The 26,862-nt window shown below is 45.2% G+C and overlaps 1 protein-coding gene across 10 annotated transcripts in view; it reads right to left on the reverse strand.

Moving 5' to 3' along the window:
- The window catches only part of CACNA1B (calcium voltage-gated channel subunit alpha1 B), a 310,095-nt gene that overhangs the window by 176,056 nt on the left and 107,177 nt on the right, over positions 1 to 26,862 (reverse strand). For all 10 annotated transcript variants that reach the window (XM_052815098.1, XM_052815096.1, XM_052815094.1 and 7 more), the window contains 3 exons: positions 24,659 to 24,750; positions 22,389 to 22,541; positions 17,348 to 17,535 (listed from right to left, as the gene is read on the reverse strand). In XM_052815098.1, the coding sequence (XP_052671058.1) occupies positions 17,348 to 17,535; positions 22,389 to 22,541; positions 24,659 to 24,750 (433 nt within the window). The remainder of the gene's footprint in view (positions 1 to 17,347; positions 17,536 to 22,388; positions 22,542 to 24,658; positions 24,751 to 26,862) is intronic.

A 26,862-nucleotide genomic window follows, 5' to 3' on the forward strand; every position in this document is an offset into this window, starting at 1 on the left:
GGTATTAGAATTTATTACTTTTCAAAAATATTCATTTTTCTTCTTTTTTCCCTACCTTTTTTCCCCAACATCTCTTTGGATCAATTGAAAACAGAACAAGAAGAAAAAAAGAAATACATTTTTTTAAAAGGCTTTCATGTTTTAAGTCTTACATAGCCTTTTTCACACAGAAACACCACCAGGCCCTGCACTGAGGAAGTCTATTGCTATCCCCAGCTTTACAGAAGGTGAAATTGGGTCACAGCCAGGTGAAAGGAGAGCTGCTTCCACATTTCCCAGCAGACCAGCAAGAGAAGTCCCGTCTCTCAAGTCCTGACCCAGTGTGCTGGCTTATACGAAATACCAGAATCTGAAAAAAAGCCCCCCCCGCCCAGTTCCAGTTTAAATACAACCTTGGCACAAATTCAGTCCAATAACTTTGGTTACTGACTTTCAGATGTTACAGTCCATTTGCACAGAGCATCTGGTGTTCAGCTCTGCAGGGACATGACAGCCGGCAATGGGGGAGTGCTGGCGATTGACCCTTCTGAGCAAAATTAAATTGGCAGAGAGGTGCATTTCCGATTGATGCTTAGGGGTTGTACCAGCCACGGGAGGGAGATGACAGAGCACCTGCCTGGTGTGCTCATCTGTGTGAAGAATAAAACTAGAATGGGTTGGTTAATGAAATTAGTGGTCAGCCCAAATCACACTCCCACACGCACTACGTACTGCATGACAGGGTTGGATTGGGGTTCAAATACCCGCCTTGAGCTTCACTCCATCTGGGCTCAGTGAGTTCAGGTCATTCAGAGCAGGTGCCCTTGTATGTAGAGGGGGTGAATTAAAATACAAGAGCCCCAGCGCAGCAAGTTGCAGGGAAATTTGGGGTCAGGCTTAAACACTGCTTCTTGTGGTTTTATCTGCTTATGTGTGCTTTGAGGAAAACTCCTTAGCTGGAGGTTTCCACATGTGGCCATATGATGGCCAGGATCTCAGGAAGCCCTAAGGTCCATATGAGGTCCACTTAACAACTCGAGATTGGAAGATCTCCTGATCTCCTCCTACAGCATGTTATAATTGTGCCTCCTGTGCCTTTATGCTAGGTCCCAAGCGCATTTTGGACACCAGGAAAGATTTCATGGTAGAGGATGAGTTTTATGGGGGCCCTTTTGGATGGAGTATACTGTTGTCTTGAGGACCAGCAGTTGTAAGAAAAGCATTCAGAGTGCCCACTGGCCTCTGCACTCCTTTTCACATTGAACCTTGGCCAAAGGCAATCAAGTCCTGGGTTTACACCTGCTCAGACTGAACTCTCTGGGAAGAGGCACTCTAAACTCCTGGCACATTTATACTCAAATCAGTGTTTCTGAGAAGATTCTCTCTCTTCACAAAAGGTCTTTGAGTTACCCCGCTCTCCCTTTTTACCTTCGGGACAGAGGTCAGTCCACTGCTGTAATAACAATCCACCTCGTTCAAATCCCCCAGTTACTCCTCAGATCCATCCATAACTCCTGGTTCCCCAGTGGGTATCAGATGAAAAATACCTGAAAATCCTTTGAGTCCCATGACACTAAAATTGATGATGTTTTGAAACAAAGATAATCCTTCTGCCCCCAAAAGCAAAGTCACTTGCAACCAGCCCCACAGCCACTTGCTGTTTAGAGAAGCAGAATACAGAGCTGCTCACTACCAGAATCAAAATCAAATCCAGAGTATCTCACATCCTGCAAACAAAAAACACACTACTCCTGGCCTGAGACCACACACAACCAACATCTACCACAGACTCCAAAAGCCTTGACAGCACCAGCTATGGATACGGGGTGAGACACCAGGACTGGCATTAGCTCTTATCCCCTTGGACCAAGAGCCCAGCCGAATCTGCAACAAGCTTGGGTTGCTAAAGATAAAGCATCCCTTTGGTGGTGTTGGCATAAGAGCCTGTCCAGGGCAGGAGAACGCAAAAGGCAGCAGCATTCAATGCAGTGGCAACTCATACCTGAGCAGAAGGCAAGGGGGGGTAGTTTGATTTCAGAAAATCACCCTGAAAGCATAACTTAATTTGCATTCATTCATCACTTTATATTCTCAGAAGCCACTGTCTTACTGTCACTGCCTTTAACATCACACCAGTCCCAATAATTGGGAAAGGTGCTTTTTTTATGCCTCTAAACACACCTAAAGCAGGAAATGCTGTAGCAGTCCTGCCTGCCCTGTGCTTTCACACCAGACAGTGGTGCCCATCCATGCCATGCAGCAGCACAGCTCTGAGGGAGTCCTGCCTGATGTTCTGCTAGAGAAACCACTGTTTTCCAGACTGAGCTAGTGCTCTGCAGGGTTGATAATGCAGATCTTGTTGCTTCTCCATAGGGCTGGTTATCCTTTGCACTGACATGGCCATGCTGCTTCCATCCAGTCCCAGAGCTATCCCCCTCTGCCTGCTCGTCCCTGCACCCTGCGGGGCTGCCCTGACACCCAGAGGTCCCAAAACAACAGCCACAGCACGTTTGAAAATCAAATGCACAGCACTCAGGCAACAAGTGTGATACATGTGCCTTATGCTTCCCCAGTGGACATACAGGTACCCTAAACACAAGGTGAACGACTCTACCCCCATCACAAACCAGAATGATGTGCATCCTCTGTTCCAGGAAGAGAAATACCTTTCACATAGTGGGCAGTAAAAACAGAGAGGGAAAGGCAGCTCAAGAGATATCTTCACAACATCAAACAAGAGAGCAAAGCTCCTATCATTTTCTGTGGGGCAGGAAATACAGGTGGAAGCCTCAAGCAGAGGAGATCATTGTTTAAAAAAGGAAAAATAAATACATACACCTAGAATATTAGCCCTTGGGTTTTGATACTTTAGGATTCAAATTTTCTAGCTTTTGTTTCCAATGACAAGAGTTAGTCCCAAAGAAGAGAGGAAGGGAGCTATAATTCTCTTGAACACATAAATCCAGGAGCTGGGCTTTCAGAGGAAAGCATCCAAACACATAAAATCAACCCAAATACCAGAAGAGTCTCGGTAAAATCCTAGAAGCTGGCAGCATTTTAATTTTGCAATACTGCTAGCCGTGTATGAACATGTTTTAACTATAGTCGTTGCATGCAGTAACAATGTTAATTCAGCCAAGCTTAAACAGAAGCAAATCCTTCCCTTTGTTTCTCCCCTTCTCCAGCCTTACAGAGCTAGGGAGACTGAAAAAGCAAAAATGCTGATGTTTTATGCCTTGATGCGAAGGCTTATGGCACCAATAAATCAATATGTAAATATGCTAACAGGATTTCTTGATAAAAAATTCATTCTTTCCCAGCTAGTGTGGACTTACTCAGCTGCTTTATTCATGAGCGTGCTTGCCTGCCTGGCACTGGGAAAGCTCTTTCACTGTCAAAAATTACAGGCTGGCCAAGGCACTCTACCTATTTTTTTAATAATCTCTCCTCCCCTTTCTTTTATTTTTAAACAGCTGTGGACTTTAATTACAGATGTAAACTTGGTCTAGGCAATTCCTATTGGGAACAGGTAATGCACGTTCACCATAAGGAAGGTCAGACCTATAGTGGAGGTACTCAGGAGAAAGCATTATCCCAGCAAACACACAACCAGCCACCCCATGAACTCCACTGGGCAGTTATGGCACTGAAGCTGTCTGGAACATGCATTTCACATACGTGAGCACCTTCTGTAAGGTCGCACAGCAAGTTAAAGGCACAATGATGAACAGAGTCCAGAAAGACCAAAACTGTAACCAGAGGCATCCACATGCATCTCATGGGCTAGCTGCAACCCCAAAACCTTTTGTTTGGCTAGGAGTCTTTAGCTGTGACAGCAGACCAAGGCACTGCCTTGCTGATGACCACAGTGCTCAGCCCACAGGTCACCCAGCAGTGCCATGGGGGCATCTGCACCAGGCCAGACCCATTTATCTCAGCACCCTCAAAAGCAATGTCTAACAAAGAGCAAACCTTCCCTACCTGCATTCAATATTCATCATAAATCTAAAAGCGAAATAGCTAGCAAGACCAAGTAATTCAAATAGTTTCACCTAAATGTAACTCAAACTGAGATGCTAAGGGGGCAGCCAACTCATCCAGCAAAACTCCAAGATACTCTAAGATTCAAACCAGCACCACAGGTGCCTCACATATTTATCTTCAAGTTTCTTTTCTCTGAGCACACAACCAAGTTCTGTTTTCTGCAAAGGCAGAGAGAGCACTGCAGGTCCCCACAGAATGTTAGCACAGAGGCTGTTGGGGTTGAGTTGTGCAGAGTTTGAGGAAGGGTCACGCCTTGAAAAACAGGCACTGCTTTTAAGTTTGAAATTCTTGGAAAGCCAGAGTGCTTTACATGTCATTCATTGCTTGAGAAGACTCATGTGTAAGTCAAGTTACACTTAGAATAAATTCAGTGCTCTCTTGATGTTTTTTCTTATACTGCAAAGCTAACCAACAAGGCTTCACATATCTGCTATCTTTCACTGAAGAGCCAAAGCTGTCCCCAGGTTAACTCCTAAAGTCAAAAGGAGGGAGAAATACACTTATGTCTACACACAGACACACGTATTTAGAGCTCTGTTCAGTTTGGTTGCTCAAGGATACATGTGATATTTAGATAAGGATTAGGATGCATTCAGACCAAAACACTGGTTTTGTTGTTCTAGTGAGTAGATGCAGAATCAACTTTTACTCCCACTCAGCAGCCCCTGTGGCCTGCAGCCCCTAAGTCAGCAAGACAGAGCCAGTCACATGGACCGATTCCCAGAACACTGAAACAATCCAATACTCAATCATTTTCTGACTTTCAACATAGGAAATTGTGGGTCAGTGCCCAAAATCATTGTAGATAATAACAATCCTAAGAATAATACGCAGGCTTCCTCATCATCTTAAATGCAGATCTGGATCCTTCCTGATTTTCCCTCTAAACATTGCCGGCAAAAGCTTCCCAAGAAATTTTCAATAGCAGAAAACTGTTTAAATGAATTACAGTCTTGATGCCATTGTATAAAATTACAACAATGGCTATTACATGCATGCTTTCTTCAGCAGAGGATTGGGATTGAGCAGAGTATCGATCTATTTAGGTTAGGCCACCCTCTCATTTTGTCTTCTAATGAGACTACCTCCAGGAGTACAGCTTCTCTAGTTAATTATAAGCAGAAAATATCATTTTAGATACATCTACAGCTCACAGAACTAGCTGGAGCTGAGAGCTCAGTCGCACAAACTTCAGAGCACAGCAAAGCTCCCAAGTCCAACAGTCCTTTGTCAATGCAAACCCTACTTCTCAGGCCTGGAGTCCAAAGCTATTTTATCACTACCATTTTCCTGTTTCAGACAAAACAAAAACCAGTTGGTCATGATCCTCTCAGCTCCATCTAAAGGGATTTCACAAGATTTTATGAAGACATTTTAAATAGAAAAGGACTGTCTGCTATGGGGGGCGGGGGGGGGGGGGGGTTCTTAACCACAAGCCTTGCACAATTGTTCCAAGTTTGAATGAAAACTGCCTGTGAAATCCCAAATTTAAGCTTGAAAATATTTACTATAGTGTAAATTCATTAAGTCTGCAGAAAATTATAAGACTAGCCAGAGCTGCTCTTCTCCATATTCCAAGAGTCTTCACTGGGAGGGACAGTGCTGAACAACAAAAGGTTTTGCCACAAACCAAGCTAATAAACAAACTAACCCTAAAATAAGCAGGTATACCCAGCTTTTTGTGTTGTGTTGATGAGCAGGCGACTTAACTGTTATTAAAACACAGTATCAAATGCTTCAAGTTACACCTGCACTGTTAAGGAAACATCTGGTCCAAAAAATGGGAACTATCCACTTTTTTCTCTTGGCTCCCTCCCATGCCATATGGAGCAGCTGTGCAAGCACTGGTCTCCACTACTGGAAGGTTTCACCACGCTGCAGTCTGTGTCTATAATTACTTCCTGACCCTGTGAGGAGCTGACCTCTGGCCAGTGAGCTCGATGGCTGCTATCAGCATGGCTACGGCACTACAAGCTCTGCACAGGATAATTGCTCCAAATTTACCTGCTTCTCTGTTCACAAATAAACGAGCAAATATTTTTAATCCAGCTAAATGACAAGTGGTGCTTCCACCGTAACAGCCAATGCAAGTTCTCCAGCTGCTTGGGCTGCACCCTGAGCTCCTACACGGCTACAAACCCATGCAGATGAACTCTCTCACTTTTGCATGACTTTTCAGTCTGGACACTAGGCAAGGTGACTTTGACCTAGAGTTTCTCTTGTTTCATGAGCAGTTATCCTGCTTTCTACAGTTACTGGGCAATTTTCCTCCTGCAAGGGATTTGCAGAGAGTTTGCTGGATTTTGGCACAAAGAACACAAGAAAGAATAAGAAGATGTTGCTGGAAAAAAATATCTGGATTAAAAATTTCCTATTTGAAAGTCTCTATAGCACTGGGAATTTTATCTGTTGGAGGAAAGGCAGGTTGCCCAGAGAGACTATAGATGCCCGATCCCTGGAAACATTCAAGGCCAGGTTGGATGGGGCTCTGAGCAACCTGATCTAGTGGAAGATGTCCCTGCTCACTGCAGGGAGGTTGGACTAGATGACCTTTAAAGATGCCTTCCAACACAAGCCATCCTGTAATTCTATAAAAAGAAGGAAGGAGGCTTGAATGTCACCAGTGCTGACCCTGAAGGCAGGCAAAAGAGAACGATGGCACCTTCTGCCAAAGAGCAGCTTCAACTTGCACCTTGTTGTAGCACCCTCATGACACATGCCAACAGACTGACCACAGACGGACCTCTACCCAAGCAGACTGTTCCCTGTCTTCTCTGCTGTTGACACATCCCAGAAAACAGCCCTGATGGCACCCACCTGTGGAGTCCCTTAGCCCAGCACTGCCTTGCACCCACACACAAAGCATCCCACTCATCCCACCACCAAGTCGCCCAGATACAACGCCACACCAATACACCAACAATGTACCCATTAAAGCAGCTTGCCTTTGCTCCTCCCGTGTACCCCAGGGCACGTGGTCTGTAGATTAAAGGGCAAAGACTTCCTCCCAGAGCCCACACACAGCCAGTCTCTTCTGTCAGAGAACAGAAGGTTCTACCTACAGCCGCAGGTATCTTGGGTTGCGGTAGGAACTACAAGAGCAAAAAAAGTCTTCACTTTTGGTTTTCTTAGAAGCGTTCTGTTATTCTTTTCCACTCCAACCCCCAGATGCAGCAGTCATGGCATAAGCAGACTGGCATACTTCTGAAAGCATGCAGCTGCCTTTTTCATCCTGTGTAGGAAAGCAATTGCTGGGCATGTAAGAGAGCTGCTTGTACCCTCGATGCTATAATGTTGTCAAGCTGCAAGTGAATTTCTTCAGCTGGAGTTTTTACTTCTTGGCAAGCACTGATGATTAAGCTGTTGTTTGGAGAGATTTTCATTTCTTTTCAGAGAGCAATTGCTCTGTTGAAGGGGCTTTTTAAGTTTGTATGATATATGTCACTCTCCTGCTGTATATCTTAAATGTCTCCTATTAAACCTGGAGGTGGCCACCCCACAGTCATTTTGAGTATACCTTCACTGAAACATTAAATAAAATGCAGAAGATTCAGCGAGGCACTTAAACTCTTGCTCAGCTTTACACATTTGCTCAAGTACTTTTCCGAACAGGGTAATTTGCTGAATCAGGGCTGAAATGTTCCAACCCTTTTAGCCTTAGAGAGAATGTCCATGCAGGCACAGGGTCAGACAGTCTGTCTTTCGAGACAGATGGAGACCAAGGCATGGTCAGAGACATGCATCGCACCCATCTTGGCACCTAAATATTTCAAAGCCATTTTAGCCTTAGACATGCTCCACATATTCTATTACAGTATCTTTGGATTTCTGCAAAACCTTCCAGATGAGGAAGTATGCGAAACCTGACACTGCATCCCTAAAAGATCTGGTAGTTCAGCCCTTTGGCAAATGGGCCCTATGGCCCTCCAAAAGCCAGAAGGAAAGCATGAATAAATGGATATCAGCCAAGGCAGAATTTAGACTGGTATAAGATTGTTGTACTGACAGCTCATCATTCCACACAGGATCCATAAGTTGTACAGATTCCGCCATTTACCACCTGCTTTTCTCTCACAGGGGCCAGCAGAGCAGTTCAGCTAGGCAGGGGAAACTTGTGATGCTTGTTCAGTGATCTCCAAGGGATTTTTCAGCTGAACTACAAGTCTGTTGAACACACCAATTTATTATACTGCTATATTATATATATCTGACATGGTGTCATTAGTAGCAAACATGTTACTCCAAACCCTGTTGTGAGGCTTCTCTCTGGGGAAAAAGATGAAAAATCCAGTCCACCTTCCACTCAAGAGTGAGATGCTCAGGACAGTTTGGGCATGGAGCTCTAGGGAGGGTTTTGAGGCATGGAGAAGTTTGGTTATTTTTATGCTACTAGAATTCTGCCTGGCAGCAGGGCACAGGTGGTAGGCAATTCTGTTTATACAAGAATTTTTAAAACTTGGGAAAGATGCTGAGAGCTACATGACTGTCACACACAAGTGATAATGATAATCTAAATGAATGAACTTTGACCTAAAAGACTCCTTTTTCTACATAATAATAAACCTCCCTGCCACTCAAGCAAAATACATGTCATAACAACACAGTGGGATGGAGCAGGCCTAAAAGCAGCAGGAAAAAAGAGTGAAATCCACACCTCTATAACCAGCTGGAAGAAGGTCTACACATCAACCCATTCAAGACATCAGAATAGGTATAAATGGAACATGGGCAGCGCACAGGCCACATGCAGGCTCTCTCTGTTGGGTTGTGTTTCACATATGGTGAGGCTCCAGCCAGAACTTCCAACATAGTTTTGTGCTCAAGTTAATAGTTTGGCCGATATGTTCTGTGCTTTTCTTGCAAAGGCTTTGTCATCCCTAAGTCAGTCCCTGCCTTCTGCAGACTTCCAGTACCAGTTCTGCAGAAGCACCAATCCATAGTCTAGGCTCTTCACTTCTTCCCACCCAGCTATTCACTGTCGCACCGATCCTGCACTCAGAGCTGCTGCTAGGCTCTTGGCTGCCTGCTCCTAATCCTGCCATTGCTGCCCAACTTTCCTGTAAGTGATTAGTGATACTGAAACACAAGAAATCAACATTAGCCCCACAGCAGCAGCAAGAGACTGGGAATTATCTATCACCATTGTGTGCACATATAAGATGGCTGATTCCTATTAGCAAATTAAAGTCATCTTAACTCAATAGTGAATGCAATTTAACACTAATAACATTAGGGCATTTTCTCTTCTTTATGAAACTGCAGGGAGAAAGAGAGCACAGTTACATCCATGCAGCACCTAAACACAGCACGGGAGCTCAGCTCCCATCTCCATCATGAGTGCACGACACCAGCACATTACACGTGCACTGCTGGCTCCGTAACGCGGCGCCTGGTCCCAGGCATCTCCCTTGGCACTCTGCATTTCCAAGAGCAAACACACAGTGACAAGAAAAGTTCAGCACTGGTGAACATCAGGTCCCACGGGTAATCTCTTCCCAAGACAAGGCTGTGGGAAATTTTACACTATATGTGTAACCCAGCTGTTAGGCAGATGCTGTGTGTTCTTGGCTCTGAGATGCTCTAAAAAGCTAAGAAGTCAGAACAGGCTCTTTGCTACGGAGAAGACTGTGGTGGCACATTTCTTCACACACCTCTAAGCATTGCTTGCTTTATCATTATTAATTTTTTCATCTGTTTGCTCCTTGCTTCCCACAGTGTGCTGCATTATTAGATCTCCAACAGGGCTATGTCCACCTCTTTGACGACCCAGGTAAATCTTGAGGCCCTGGCCACATACTGTGTTCCCAGAGAGCATTTCAGCTCATGCAACACAATATCAGAAAGCCCAAGTAAAAGCAGAGCACCCTTGTTTTCATGGTGCTCTTGTGCAGCTGTTAATGCCAAGCGTGGCATCAGTCCCCCGGTCTGTTTTGCTGATACTGCTCTCTTCCAGCCCTGGGTCCTGATACCCCACATTCAACTGTAGCAAAGCTTGCCCCTTGGACACAACAAAGGATGCAGTGTAAAAGAAAGAAACGAGATCAGAAATGTGTTGTGTCATTCAGAGTGGCAAAACAAAACCCTTCCTTGTGCTCATTCTTCCTGTTAACATAATGTAAGGAAAGCATTTCAGCTAATTTTTCCCCCTTTTCCTGTCTGCTCACACTTTTGCTGGCTAAACAGTTTTGTTCCTCAATATGTTAATTCAGAACAAGGAGAGCTGATACACACGCACATGCACAAAGAGTAATCATAGGAGACTGAACCCATCATACACCACCTCAGCCACTAACACCGCAGGCTGCCAGCCCCAGGACACACAAATATCACTGTAAACAAAACCTCATTTATTCTCATCCATCTCAGTATCCAGCAATTATAGATTTGTGCTTTAGTGGACTGGCTTCAGGTCATTTCTAACAGACAGCAGACAACAGCACATTAGATGTATTAGGAGAGAAGAGCAATTTCAAAGCCACCTTCACAGGGTCCCACAGGCTCTGCTATTGCATTTACTGCTATACCAAAGTGGGCGTGACAGTCACACATTAGGAAAGCCAAGTGCATAACCTCACAGAAAACCACAATCATGAGCAAAGGGCCAGCAAAAAGCCACTTAAGTCACCTTTAAGCCTTAACTGGCAGGTTTAAGAGGTGCTTGAAAGTGTGGGGGCTCTTGAGCCCAGAAGGAATCTCACAAGCAGGCAGCAAGCCAAGAGGAACCTTAATCCAAGTCATCCAAGATGAAGGGATGCTGCTTTTATGTTATTTATTTCCCTTCTGCTTTCTGTTGCACATTCACCTGCACCCTTCCTCCCTCTTCCTGGTGGGCTTTGCACAGGAAACCATCTCGCAGTCCAGGCAGCCAGTGCTAGTCACATCCAAACTCCTCCTGAGGAACATCACCTTTGATTCCTCAACTCACAGTTGTGACTGATGAAGACCAAGTGGCAATGGTTCAATCTTTATAGATAAATGCCCCCCAAAAGCCAAATGTGAGCTCTCCAAACAACTGGATCAAACAGATTCTCTTCTGCCCCTACAAGCCCCAACATATCCACCATCCCACCAACAAAACCATCTCGGGGTTGGGCTGGAAATGGAACAATAATTATATCCCAACCTTCTACTTCTGTGTCTTTATAGAAATCAAGAAATCAAAGACATAAAGGGGAATGAAAAATACCAAGTGAATCATAAGCTATTCTAAATTCAGTGAGGGTAAAGTTCTAGTTGTGATCCAATTTAGGGTAGACTTATATTTTATTTGAACTGTTCATTCCTACTTACAAGCATATTAGGTTAGGCCCAGTCCACAGTCTTGAAATACCCACTGGACACTAATATTTGTCAGTAGAAAATAGAAGAAACATGAAAATCTCTTGCCATTAAGATCAAAAGAGAGTGAGTGTACACTTTGACATTTCTCCTTTCCTGCAAGGAGTCCCTATTTTGCAAAGCAAATTCCACCATGTAGCTTTGAACTCCTGCAGAGGAAAGATAAAAGGTGAAAACCCAGCTCTTTGAAAGTCAACATCAAGACTTCTGCCAACTTCAGATGAATCAGGTTTGACCTGTGGTTTCCTGTAGGAGAACTGGGACCACAAACCACACTCCTCAGCTCCTTGGAAGCTCATCATGCACCTCCACTGCAAAGGTATGACTACACCTCACTGAGGGGTATAGACCAGCTAGCTCAAACAGTGCTGGCTGTGTAACCACCATAGCAAGGAGCTTAAAAACCTTGCTAATCCACTGAGTATACAACGGAAAGCATTGCACTCCAAGCTAACCACAGCTACAGTGCTAGGTCTACCCTAGCTATCTCATTGAAGGCCACCAGTGCATCTCTTCTCTGGTTACAGGCTTTGTAATGATGCTTCTACTTAGCATAGTAAAAGAATTGTTTTAATTGGGGAATTCATGGGCAGGCACTAGACTTTTCAGGCTTTTCTCACTTTGCAAAACAAGGTGAGCTTCCCATGGCAATCAGGATCAAAGGCAGGAGAGTGTTTCACAATGGAAAATAAGGTTCTTGCACGGGGGAAAAAATGAGAATTACTGCTGTAAGAAGAGGAAACAAAGAGTTATATTATTGCCTCTTTAAAAAGTTTTACACCTCCAAATAGCCTATATTAGCAAAATGCAATAGATGAATCACTGTCATTCACAAACACTAAGCATGTAAACAAGATGATCTAAAATACCATGGTTTAATTTGAAAACTAGATCTGGAGGAAGATCAGGACTCAGAAGGAGTCAGATCCCAGGGCACCACAGTTTCTCTTGCTCAGCATCTGCATTATTTCCTCCCACCTCTGTATTTGTCCCCAGTACTCAGCCCCAGTTTTCTTTACCCAGACTCTGCACCTTAGTTTGACAAGAACTTGGAGGCCATCACTGGAAACACTCTCCTCACTCAGCAATGCTAACATCCTCAAGCTCCAGCAGCCACTGGTTATTGACAGACAGCGATGCTTAAAGCACGATAACAAGTGCAGCATGGTAATACTCAACATATTAAAATACTTTATGAGAACTAATGAATAAATTTACAAATTGGTCCCAAGAGATAATCTGATCACCAGTTACCACTTTACCTCAGTAATGGCTCCCTCAGGCACAAGCAAAGTGGACGCAGCAACCCTTGCTGTCTCACATCACCCTCAACCCCAGTGTGATGCTCCGGGTGAACACTAACCTCAGAGCAGAAAGTGCCTACCCTGAGCAACAGAGCCCACAGCAGAGCCTGTGTCAGCATCACCAAACTAGGATGCAGAATGGTTGCATCAGCCCAGTGCAGGGGCTGGTCCACATTGCTGAGAGGCACAACTCCTGTCTCTGGACCTGCCTGGGACTAAACTAGTCCCAGTTGCAGAAAAAGAAGTCAGATTTGCTACTCTAGGGCATGTTGTACTTGAGCAGCATTGCTGCCTGCAGTGAGCTGGTGCTCTAGGTAGGTTTTTCCCCTAAGTTCACGGTCCATAAGATGCTCTGCCTGTACTTCAGGGATCTCTGATCTGTCTGCACTGGATTAGACTGAAAAACTATTCACAACACTGGACGGTGACACTGAGTCCTCCCACAGTGAGGAAAACAGTTTAGTCACTCTGTTTTAATGCATTCCCAGATCACTTTGTAGCCTTGAATTAGCAGGAGGTAAGTGCACTCCATTGACTGGAGAAAAGGTTCTTCCCTGTCCTCAGGACACAGCAACTTTCCTAAATCACCTGTTGCTCCCTGGACCTTTTTGAGCAGAAACAGGCCACAGCTGACACATCTCCAGCTCACAGAAGTGCTTGTCTGGGGCAATTGCTCTGATGCTATTGTACTGCTGATTCAGGAAGGAGTTTTCCCCAGCTTATTCTTAAAGCATTTCACCCAATTGATGATTCAGTCTTTTTGCTTCAAGCATAAATCACCTTCCAGATAAAGTCTTGCTAGAAAGATTTCATTGGCCCTAATTAAAATGAAACTCTGTGAAAGTAAAAACAGTGGATCAGCAAGGAAATATCGGGCTGAGATTTGTGAACTTGCATTCTCCCTGCCCTCCTAATTCCTCAATTTATCACAGAAGTGGTGAATATTTCCAAGGTAGATTACTTACTGCAAAGCCTAGCCTTTGATGCTATTTTTCTCTAAATCTGTAGGAAGGCTGCATCTGGACCACATATAAAGTCATCTCAATCCTTTGGAAATGACTGAATAACCCTCCTTTCTTTGGAAAGATCTGAGCCAAACCATCAATCTCAAGCCCAAGCTCCCTCTTTCCTGAACATCACTTTACACCAAACTCTTCAGCTTGCCTGATGCCACCACAGACCAACTTTTCAGTCTCAAAGCTGCTTTCAGGACAGAGCAAACTCTCCCCTTGGTTAAATTAATGCTGAACTGGTAAAGCACGTCTCACCCTGCGACTGACCCCAGCCATCACCACTGCAAACTAAAAAACCTAACTCTTCTGAACACCCCACAACAAATGCAGTAGCAGGAAAAGAGGAGCAATAACAAAGCCTTATTGATGCAGGGCAATAAATCAATCACCATTTTCCAGAAGGAAATGAATGGCCCATTAAGGAAGTAGTCATAACCTCAACTTCTCCATAATGGGTCTTGGTCCTAGACTGCCTGGCATCAAAGGGATTTCAGCCCTAAGAATGGACCCCATGTGGGGCTCTCTGCTTTAACAGCAGGAAGGGAGAGTGTTTGCACAAGCAAGGCAACAAACCTACCCCAACCAAACCCAACATGTGGCAGTGGGCACACAAAGGGAAGGGTGAAGGAAGAGCATGAGGAACAGCAGCTTTCCCTGCTTTCTACTTAGTTAGTGGGAGAAAAAGCACTAGCCATTTTTCTTACTAATGCATAATCACTGTTTACACAGACTGTATCTTGCCTCTTGTGGTCCCACAGCCTTTTGCAAATCTTAATTAAGCAAAACATTGAAAGTAGGTTCACAGCTCAGCTCTGATGCATCAGGGGAATGCTGGTTTCCTAAGCAGACCAGAGGCTGGGGCTGGCAGGGAAACTAGCTCCACCATTGCAAAATTTTCCTAGCCAAAAACATTCTCCCTAGCAGCAGAGAACCCAAATGGTGAATCAAAGCTCCCTGAGCAAGTAATAACCTCCGACACTCACCCGCTGTCTGAGCCTAAATATGCTGGCTTACTTCCTGTCCTCCACAAACCGAGGAGAAGGACCATGACACATGTTCACTTACCCCACCGTTCAAGTTTTGGATGCAAGAGGCAACATCTTCCAGTTTCTTCCCATATCAACCCAGTATGGGTCCAGTAGGGATTCAGCTGATTCAGGCAGCATTAATATGCAGTTGCTGAACTGTCTGGTGCTGGATGGACGGACTGGTTGCATTGCTGTTAACCTCTGCACAGTCTGACATCCACAAACACCCACCATGCCAGGTTTTCAGTCATTGCTGCAGCGTGGTTTGGGCTTTTGTTTTGTTTTTAAATCTGATGAACTTAAGAGTAGGCACAGAAGAAACCAAAATGAAAGCCAAGCGGCCAGAAAACAGCAGATGACTGAAGCTGTGAAAAAGTTAAGGGCTGCACAGAGTGGATCTTCTCCACCCACATCTTTTCTCAGCTACTAACCTGCAAAAGCACAGCCAGCTCCTCAGCAAGCAGAGCAGCGCAGGGAGGGGGTGACACAGCATGCAGGGCAGAGCCAAGGGAGAGGGGGCAGAGACGGCTGCTGGCACTAGTTACATGAATGCCATCTGCCGAGTAGTCCCATGGCACGACACACACCACTCACCCTCCACCCAACAAGCAGACCATCCAGAGACCCTCACATCTGTCAGAGACATGAACCCACCAAGCATTAAAACCTAAGCTGGGGTCTCAGACAAGGCTTGATACTATACAACAAATACTCAACTGCATCTCATCCAGCCATCTGTTTCCAATTAGATTAATGGGTATCTAGAATGATACTATAATAGTTTTCAAAGCAACCCCCAAAATCAATACCCCAATAGTAAGCCTGGTTTTTGCATGTGGTACAAAAGGCAGTTTGGGAGAAGATGATCTAATATACCACATATTGATTAATCAATTCCAGCCAGGATACTAATGGGCTTTTCTTACAACAGTTGGCACTACAAGTAAGGAGTGGGATTGCTGAATGAGAATGGGAAAAACTGGTTGTGTGATGAAGTTTCAGGGTGAGGGGAGGGCATGCAGTGGGGAAATGGGCCCTTCTAGACATCGCTCTAAGTGGGCAGAGACTGGGAAGAAATGGAGGAACTGAGCAAAGAATGGAGAAGGTAATAAATCAGATATATTGACTTCAAACACAGCAGAATTGTACCTTGCAATTTACTGTGGTTGATATTAATAATACTTTCCTGTTGCTACAGAAACCCTCACAGGAAGGTCTGCAAAAGAGCCCAGCATGGGTCTAGAGTCTATAATGAAGTAGACTGAACACTTTTTAGTCCTACCAGCCAGTGAAATAGTCTGGAGGCATTATTAATACCTACCTTAGTTATTTTTCCACATTAGCACTTCTGGCTAGGACAGCGTGGGGCAATTCAGATCATCTATGCACAGCTGTCAGATTGTCCTTCCTTCTACAGTCAACGGAAGAAAGCAGCCAGTGTAGCTATACATTGCTAATCATCACCACTCGCTCCCTCCTTCCTGCTCCTGTACTGTATAAAGTCCTTTACTACCATAGAAAATGGAAGTACAAAACAGCTGGACCACCCTCCAGACCCAAACCATAGCACTTTACACCCACTGTAGAAGAATGTGAAGACCTAAGCAAATCACAAAGCTGGGGAGAACAGGTCTGCAACAGATACACAGGTCCCTTTCAGTTCCCAAAGGGCAGCTGTCACACTTTGCAAGAAAATACGATCCAGATGCTTGAAACCAGCTGAAGGGCTCTATTCCCAGCCTGTTAGCAAGGGTTAGGTGCTTGCCTCTCAAGACATGACACCTCAAAAGGGTAGGTATAAATTACAGACACCAATGAGAACATTACACTGCCTGAAAGGCAGCGGAGTCATTCAGCTGTTGCTCATTGGGTGAGGTTGCCCTACTCTTTGTAAAATTGGAAATAGTAAAACTGACCAAGAGGTTTTGACCTTGAGTTGCTGTGACAGTCACGGTCCTGGCTGGCAGGAGGCACAGCCAGCGAAAACCCTAGCAAGAAAATTCAGCCTGGTATATCTTCTCTACAGCCAACAGAGTCATGCCAGGTGTGAAGGTGACTCATAGGGCTTTGTAAAATTGGATTGGAGTTGCCAAAACTAGTAGGGGATCTTGGTGCTAACATCCAGCTGATGCTGTTCATTGATGTAGGTTACAAGTTTGATCACGAAGGCTAGACCCAGTCAAGAGAAGAAACCCCTAGGTACAAAATATTAATGAGTCACTGGTTTTGCCACCCTATATTGTGCAATTTGGTAACTGATTTTCTATGGGATGTCATGAGAACATGCTCCTACTCACCCCCACCCATCCTACAACAGAGCACACCGTCATCTTGGAACAATACACACCAATTCTTACACATGGCAACACCACACTGACACAAGACAGCATGTTGCAGGTAACAAATTCTGTAGCCTCAAATGACCACAGGCCATGATAGTGGTTCAAATGCTCTTACAGGATCAGCAGAACAACCCTCGAGAAAATAGGAATAATCCTCCTAAAAAACAGGTTGGGGTGCTAATCAATAGGGGGGGAAAAATGCACAAACTAAATTACTTTTTTTCCAGAACAACCTTTTCCAAACTAGCACAATGCATAACAGCACCCCAGGAGTCCTACAGCCCTATCAGTGGACTCACATTGTAGAGGATGTCGGTCCATCCCTCCATGGTGATGCACTGGAAGACGGTGAGCACAGCAAAGAGGATGTTGTCAAAGTTGGTGATGCCATAGTTGGGCCCTTGCCAGTACTCCCTGCAGGTGGTCCCACTCTCACACTGCCTGGCAGGAGGCTCCTCTCCACAAGGAAAATCTCCCACCTCATCACCTGCAGAGAAGAAGAGTGGGGAGAAAAGTTACCAACTGAAGCCAGTCAAGCAGTTGGTGCTGCTGCATCCTCTTTTTGCCACTGCATGAATATAATTTACATTTCAGGCTTCCTTGTGCCACTGTGGGCATGTAAAAGACATTATGCCTATGTAGTCATTTATATACTGCTATGTTATAAGAGATGGTTTAGTTGCAGGGTGGAGCAAAGCCATCCCTGAAGTCCTCATAATTTTTAGTTTGCCCCAGCATTCAGCCATCTCATATATGAGAAACACCACAAAAAAAACCCCAGTGCGGTAAAAGCAAGGGCTTGGGAATGGTGTATACTTCAAACACTGTGAGCCAACAATACACCCTCAGAGAGCATAGCTAAGCGCTAAATATTGGCACTATAACATTAAAGCAAAAGGGCAGGTTCTTCACCAGTGGCTTAAGCAAGAGCTGCTCATGGATAGCCCCAAAATTGTCCAGATACAGATGTTAAACCACAGCTGCATGAGGAGCCCCAGCTTCGTCACAGGGCAGTACCACCACAGCAGCCTGCGAGGTGGACTAACAGCTCCAGCCCCTCCATAAGCTTCATAGTTCTGCCCTAAAGGGCAATGCCATGGATCATAGGCACACATGGCAGGGAAAGCATCTAGCTGTCAGCTTGTCTGCAGCAGGGATGGAGTTTCTCTGCTGCGTTTCCTTTTGGACCCAGAGAAGGCAAAGGAGGATAAGTCTGTCATAGTTAAGGACCACAAGGGATGGCCAGAAGGGTGGCCGGCATCTTCCAGGGTCAGCTGTGAAGTCTGAAGTGTTGCAGCCCTCCACAGACGTTGCAAGCACCACCACAGAGCAGTCTGGAAAACTAAAGCGCTCGGTTTTCAAAGTAAGTAAGTATACTAGGTAATACTCCTATTTACACAGAGACACAATTCAGGAAATATTAAAGTGTTTAAAAGTGACACATTATGGTAATGGAGCAGCAAACTGCACAAAATCAAATTCACCAAGGGGAAAACAAGATCAGCACTAATAATTAGGCATAATCATTCCATAGAGCAAAGCCTGCAGGAGGAAAACAAGATTGTCACTGTGGGTCCGGACCGGGGGGGCTAAAGAGGAGGTGGGGGTGGGTGTGACGCGTTTTCCTGTTGACTCAACACCTTAATGCAGGGCATCTCTCTCCAGTTCCCATATGGGTCACCACAGGCTTTCACAAGGGAAAAAAGACAAGTCTGCAAAAAGAAAATACCAAATCTGGCTCTTGCAGACCATTTGTGAGCGTGCTTTAAAAGAGAATCCCGTTTTATCTCTGTTTGGCCTTTTGCTGCGGGGTAATACTCTGAAAATGCAATGCACATCTACTACAAAGTGTCCTGGTTTCAGCTGGGATAGAGTTAATTGTCTTCCTAGTAGCTGGTACAGTGCTATGTTCTGAATTCAGTATGCAAAGAATGTTGATAACGCTGATGTTTTCAGTTGTTGCTAAGTAGTGTTTAGACTAAAGTCAAGGATTTTTCAGCTTCTCATGCCCAGCCTGCAAGAAAGCTGGAGGGGCACAAGAAGTTGGCACAGGACACAGCCAGGGCACCTGACCCAAACTGGCCAACGGGGTATTCCATACCGTGTGATGTCATGTCTAGTATATAAACTGAGGGGAGTGGGGGTGGGGGATCGCCGCTTGGGGACTAGCTGGGCGTCAATCGGTGGGTGGTGAGCAATTGCACTGCGCATCATTTGTAAATTCCAATCCTTTTATTATTACTGTTGTCATTTTATTAGTGTTATCATTATCATTATTAGTTTCTTTTCTGTTCTTTTAAACCGTTCTTACCTCAACCCAAGAGTTTTACTTCTTTTAGTGGTTTTCTCCCCAATTCCACTGGGGGGGGGGGGCAGTGAGTGAGCAGCTGCATGGTGGTTAGTTGCTGGCTGGGGTTAAACCACGACAAAAGGGTTGGGGTTTTTTCCTTTTTAAAAAAGGGACTAGCACTGGTCCCTACTCCCATGGCTAGGGAAGACAGAGAAAAGTGGAGTCTCAAGGAAAAATGGGAAACAAATGTGATGCCCTCCTCTGCTGGAGCAGCTTCAGGGCACTTGGGTTGGGTCAGCTGTGGAAGGTGGCTGCTTAAAATAATCCTGTGTCAGCAGAACAGGAGAGCATGGAGGATGCAGGGAGAGGAAAACAAGTCAGACATCCACTGGAACACGTGCTGCCATTAATTTTTACCCATTTTTCATCAAAATAGAGAAGTGTTTCCACTAGCTCAGAACAGTCAGTCAGGCTGAGTGGCAAAGGCCTTGAATAACCCTTTTGCCATATTTTGGTCCCCAGCAACCCTCTGTTGCAGTTTATTACTGACCTACCCAGGGCTACTGGATTAAGCAGGGCTACAGCAACATTTGCTGTTGACACCTCTACTCGGTTCCCTCCACGATGTGCTGAAGTAACAGCTGGTACCTCTCACGTGGCTCCTGATTCCAGGAAAAATCCCAGGAGTTTTCTCACTTTGGGAATTTGGAACAGAAACAAGCATGAGCAACTCCTCCTCCTCCAATCTGCTACCCTCTGACAGAGACATCTCTTTAATGAGGTTCACATTTCCACACTCAAGCCAGCTTTTGGAGCCCGTGGTATCAGGCCTGGGTTTGTTAATGCACCTCTTTGGAGATGATGAGCACTTAGGTTTTAAAAGGCTCAGCTGATGGCTTTGCGGGATGCTCTGCTGCTCTGCTCACAGGGGACCGCAGCGCCAGGAAACCTCACCATGCTCTGCCTTTCCAGAAACACCATCGCGCCATTTCCCGCCGAGAAAGTGGAATCAATCCCCATAATTCATCTGACAACCAGCTCGTTAGCCCTTGACAAAAGCAGGGGTTGGTGCCTGTAAACACAGGCGCCTTCCCACACCGCCCGGCCAGCGGATTTGGGCGGAGGTGAGCCCGGCCACGCCACGTCCTCCCACTGAGATGCCAGGTGCTGCAATGCAGAGATATGCAACGCACACAACAGTTTTTCGGCTGCACTCCCAATTCCTAGCTGGGAGCCACCCAGCAAGCAAGAGTCACTTACACACGACATTACACGTGACAAAAATCTGTTCTTGGTCCCCAAGTCTGGCACAGAGATCTCTCAGTCATCACTGATGTCAGAGAGTTGTCTCAAGAGAACACAATGAGCTTTGGGGTTTATTTTTCCCTTTTACGTTAACTAGTTTCTGGGGAAAAAAAAACAGAACAAAACAAAACAAAACACTCTTCTCTTTAGCCCACCAGCCAAAGTCAGCCCATTAGGAAGACAGCCTCAGAGCTCAGCCTGCAGCTGCTACCTGCAAACAAAGGATGCAAACATCACCCACCTTGTTTGCAATTTAACAGACCTGAAAATGCTCCTAGAAAATGCAAACCTGCTCATAACTGCTTTCTCCCTGCCATCTCACCAAGAATGCTTCTGCTTCCTACACACCTATATTGTCACCATTGTTATTATTCCTCTGTAATTGCTGCAATAGCCCCAGAGACCTTGCAGTGGGCTGAGACCTGTTTTATTTGGCATGAACACACACACCCTGCAAAAAGATTTTCCTCTCCAACAAATCCAGTCCAGAAAATCATTTCTTCCAGGAATCCTCATGCTTCGCTCACAGGTCACAACACCTGACTGTCCTTTACAAGTTGTGTTATGTTTTTCTAACATTACATAGGAACATAAGCAAGAAAACAATTTTACCCTGCTTTTGCAAAGCTCTGTATAAACTGAATATATTAAACTATTTCCATGTTGTTGTTAGAAAGCACTGTGAAGGATGCCCAGAGATTTGGCAAGGATGTTGTTTTATTAACATTTGAATGCATATAAATAAATCAATATTAAGACCTATTAGTGATAATCACTAAAAATACAAGACTCTGTTCTAAAGATAGTCAATTGTACCTTAAATTGCAATCTTTTGGAGACAAGAACAATATTTTCATCTGTGGATAGCCCAGATAATCAACACATTAGCACTACTATAAAGGATTATTAAAAAATTACATGGAAAAAATTGGCTTTTTTTTTTTTTTTTTTTTAATGGGAATGAGTTCTGAGCCATGGACAAGCAGCTGGCTCTGACATGGCAGCCAGTCCCAGCCAAGGGTCTCTGGGCATTACTCCCTTCCACCTCCATCTTCCAGAGTTTATCACTCATTCACATGCAGACACATCATTTACTCTGCAGTACCCAATTTCCCTTGCCCTTCTCTGTTTGAAGGATATTTTTATCCTTTCTCCATCAAAGGGCTCCTTGCCTTCCGCCTATTGTCCTTTTTTATTTTTTTGGTTGCTCCCAGTCTTTCCAATCTTACTATTTCATACTGGAGTTTTCTCATATCCATGCAACTTGCCCCAGAAACCTTGCAAGGATATTCAACATTCAGCAGCTGTTCATAGCGCTAAACCCAATGAAAATGTAAACAGAGACCAACAAATAAAAAAACAAAAACAAAAAAAACCCCCACCCTTTAACAAGCTGGAGCAACAGGAATTTGGTTCTGTATTTCTACTATGAAAAAATTCTCCCATAAGAGGAGGCCCTAAGCACCTTTGTCTCCCTCTTGTGTAAACTGAAAGCAACCCGCTAGCATCAGGGGTGCCACAGTGGTGTAACAGATAGAGGGGAATCTGTCCCAGTGCATGTAGGGTGAGAACAAAAGTCTATTAACTCTTAGAGTAGGTGGGTAAAGGGGGAGAGAATGCAGTGAATGTGGAAGAGGAGAAAGGAAAAGCAACGTAAGAGCAGGATAGAAAGCATCCTGATGAGATGAAGGGGACTAGAAGCATCGTGACAATATGCTGGGAGGGGAGCGAAGCTCAAAGCTCACCCGTCTCGTTAGAGAAGCAGGTTTTATGAAACTTCCCCATGTAAAACTCCAGCCCGATGATGGCAAACATCACGATGGCGAAGAAAAGGAGCAGCCCGATCTGAAGCAAGGGCACCATCGCCTTCATGATGGACTTGAGGACAACCTGCAAGCCTGTGGGGACAAGGAAAAACACATAATCAGTGAGGGAAGGAAAACAAGGGCTTGGGGGTGGGGGCAAGGTAGGGCAGAGGGGTTGTCTAAGGGATAGCTTAGGACTGGCAATATCAAGCAATGCTGCTTTTCCCAGGATGCTATGAAAAAGATGCTACAGCCATAATGCACCCAAGATGCGAGAGAGACAATCAGGAGAGTTATCTTTTTCTGACCCCTTATCTTCAGATCACAAATTCAAAGGTCTCTTAAGCTTCAGAGACACAAAAAGGACTTTTCCTGAAGCAAATGGAGTCCCAAGACTCAGTTTGGAGCTGGAGCAGGTCCTTAAGGCAGATTCTGCAGCAGTGTGGATGCAGCAGCAGAGCTGGGCACGGCTGTGGTACTCCCTGTCCCAGGGAGGGCAGGGAGCACTGGGCTGTAGAGAGGCTGCCTCTCCCTCTGTGACACACAGAATAGCTGTGATGTTGCTGTGCCTATCACACCCTGCTTCTGGAGAAACAAATCCCTGTCTCCAGGGTTATCCATCCATAGCTTTTTCGCTGGCACTAAAACTCATTTTCAATTAAAACCAGGGGAGATAAGGCAAGAGAGGTTGGAGAGATGGAGGTGTCAGATAACGTCATACAGACGCACATAACAAAAAAACTTCAGCAATAAGCAGCAGCTGAAAGCCACCTTGGTGGCCTGTCCTAAGGTACAGAGCATGAAGGATCATCATGGTCTTGCCACCTTGTACAGCACTACTGAGGTCAATATGGGTGCATGCAGAAAAAAAAACATGAAGATCTGTTGGATGGGAAAAATACCGAAAGTGTAGAAGAAAAGCATATACCATCCTTCTGTATGAATGCACCTCAAGATTGTATTTACGTTTAATAGAGGGAAAAAAACCCCACAGCACACAGCTTTCATAGCAACACTAAAAACAGGGGAGCACATAATGTTCTGTTGGAAAATACTGTGCTGGTCCAGGACATATCACCAGGCGGGAGAGCACATCCTCGGAACATGCAACCCACACCAGGACAGGGATAGCCCTGAGGGGCCACCTTACTTCTCAGACATCCTTAGACTGTCACTACCACAACACCATATTGCCTTGCACAGGCAAGAAGTCCATGAAAAAACAGCCAGCATCATCTCCGTATCAGAGATACTGTTAATATATGACACCTTTCCCAAGCCTAGCCAAGGACCTCTCTTCCGTGGGAATTCAGATTCAAGCCCTGCCCATGAAAGGATGCTGATTTCAGGAAATATTGGTGCTGTTATTGCAAAGCATAACCCCTTGCTGGATTTCTACACCACCAACATTTCAGTCCTGAAGCAGTCAGGGAGGTGGCAGAGCTGATGCCCCAACCCACCGCCCAGGAGGAGAGGGGGCTGCCTGCCTCCCAAGGGGTTAATGCAGAGAAGAGCAGAGCATCCCACAGAGCAGTGGTTCCCTTTCACTGGCTCTTGCTAGAGGGAAAAATCTCGCTGTTCCACATTCAGAAATGAAATCCACTCCTGACAGTGATCCCCCGCTAGTGGGCAAAGCAGCTGGTGAACAGCAACAAATAAAAAGGCAGTAAGCAACGGTGTGGGGACTTTGATGGTTTCAGGGCATCAGCAAGGCATGATGTAGCTCCTCACTGGAGCATTCAGACCCTTTACGTTAGCATGTAAGATATATCAAGTTGCCCAATGAGTAAGCAAGACCAAGTCTTATCTGCTCTTTCCCTTTGTTTTTTTCCCCTTATTAAAGGGGTAAAATCCCCAGTGCAAGATGCTCAGCTGGTAAAAACTGTCAGAAGATCCAGGTTCAGGGCTGGGGGCCTGAAAGCTGCAAAATTTGGGTCTCAGGTCTTCACACCCCAGGGAGTTAATTCAACCCCAAAGGCAAAGGAGCCCTAGGACAAATCCCTGCTGCTCACCTGCAAAATTTGGGAGCGCAGTGCTGAAATCAGCCGGCTGTACACAAAACGGGATGACAGAAAATCAGAACCTAGCAAGGGCAGGAGCCACAGACCGTGGAGAAGCAGGGGAAGAAAATATTGCTCGGAAAAGCATGTAACACCCCAAAAGCTATAGAGCATCTTTGACTGTGAAGACAACGTTATCATGACACTCACTTGGGATTCCTGACACAAGCTTCAGGGGTCGTAACACTCGGACAGCCCGCAGGGTCCGCAGGTCAAAATCAGTCCCAGCAGTTGCTAGAATCCTAATTGTAAAAGGGGAGAGAGGGGAAAAATTGAGATTAAATGCAAATTCCTCTTTCTAAAGCATGGATAAATGTTGTGTAAAACCAGTAAATAATCAAGCTGCTCTAAACTTTATACCTATGATCCCATTGCAAATTGTGTCCACTGAAAACCATCAATTCACACACTCCTCCAGAGCTGCTGAGCCTTGCTCAGACTATAAGAAAATCTGTAATATCTGCCTGCTTATGAGGCCGTTTACAGATAGCGAGCAGGCGTGGCTCTGGCCCTTAAAGAGCAGCACCCTGTGCTTATAGGAAAGCATACACCATTTTTCAGAAGGAGACAGTGAGGGGAAAATAAATCCCTCAGTTATGCTAGAAATTACCAGCCAGAGCTTTTACCTGTAATAATTCCAGAATTCCCTCAAGTACTGATGTCTGCTATTTCCTAATATCTAAAGCAGTTTCTAGTTATACAGTTTACTCTGTGCGTGCAAAATTAATTTTTGTTCAGAGCATCTTATTTGAGGAGAATATCCAGAGAGCACAGTGCAAGTATTTCTTCTGATATGCTGCAGTAACTCTGGTAAGAAATACAGCCCCCAAACCAGAATGATTCTTAAAAATTTAAGTGCTCTGCACAGAAAATGAAATGGCTTCACTGGTTTAGGGCACAGCAAAGGAATAAGTATTGTCACAGCGTCCACAAGCCACAATGATGCAAACTCCTTAATCAAAGACCCTGCAAGGCACACTACCCCACAGAGAGTATGGCAAAACTGTGTTCATTAATTACTGCAGCACTTCCTATGACGCCTCAACAAAAACATTCTTGATTTGAGACAGGGTTCCCCTAATACAAGCCAACACACAGTTAGTTCAGAGCAAAAACCCTCACACCAGCTCCCCATTGACTGCACCATTAAAAGTGGTTATAAGCAATTGCCATTAGCTTTTACTAGTTTCTCCTCAGGCTGTTCTACCAAGGTGGAAGTGGGTGAGCAACCAGCCCACCAGCGGGGTCTGCAAGCCCCAAACCACCTGGTACCAAATGTACGACATGCCACCACTTTGTTAACCACAACTGCTGAAAGCGCTGCCCATGGGGACCCAACCTTGCCCATAATCTGACACTTTGCCCATAATCTGACACTTTGCCAACCCTTCCTCAAGAGCTACAGCAGCAAGAGGGACTTGCAAACCTGGCTGAAAAGTGGGATTCCAGGGCTGCCATAAGCCACAGGCAGAGCTGGAAGGAGGCTGCCAGACTTGGGCAGTGAATCCCAGGCAGTCCCCTGGGGATTAAGCACCCAGGCACAGCAAGTATCCCATGCTGGAGCACAGAGATGCTCTGAGAGGTGCAGAGCACCCACAGTGTGTACCCACGATTTATCTGCACCTGCCCAGGAGCCTTTTTTCTTGGTTCCTGATAACAGGCTGCTGAGCATTCAGCAAAGTGGCCAGCTACCATAAAAAAAAAAAAACAACATAAGAAAAAGCAGAGTTTTTCAAAACAAGACATAGTTTTACCATGTAATATGTATTATGCAGGATGTCTGGCAAACTCAGCAGTGGAGGATGTGGCTGTGTAGGGAGCACTCAAAGCACAGCTACACTTAGATAAAAACCCTGTCCTTGACTTACTGACTGACTTAGCACTGCTGCCAAGCATGGGCCAGGGAAGAGCAGTATCAGCATTGCTGTGCGGAAAGGGCCAGACTCCATCAGCAGGAGGTGCTGGAGTTCAGGAAAAAAGCATGCTGAGACGTTGGATGGCATAAGAGGCAGCAGCAAGCCAGGACCTGAGGAGCAGAGTATCTATTCTATAGGACACCTGTTCCTACATTTTCTTCACCAGAAAATTCACATTACATCAGCTCTGTCGATGCAGTTTGAGCATAAGCAACAGGAGACAATTTAAACTAAGAACCATCACATGCAGAGACTTCTAATTTAATCTTCTGCACCCATGCCAGTGATTTAATTCCTTTTCTCCCTTCCCTCCATCCTCACAACTTAATTGCTCGCTTATAAACCTCTGCAGTCTGGGAATAGCACACACTTCAAGTCAAAAGATAATCTTTAACATCCACCTTGGATGTTGCTACTAACAGCACAATTAGTCTCCAG

This window comes from Harpia harpyja, chromosome 19 (genome assembly GCF_026419915.1).
Source record: "Harpia harpyja isolate bHarHar1 chromosome 19, bHarHar1 primary haplotype, whole genome shotgun sequence".
In the NCBI taxonomy this organism is placed as follows: Eukaryota; Metazoa; Chordata; class Aves; order Accipitriformes; family Accipitridae; genus Harpia; species Harpia harpyja.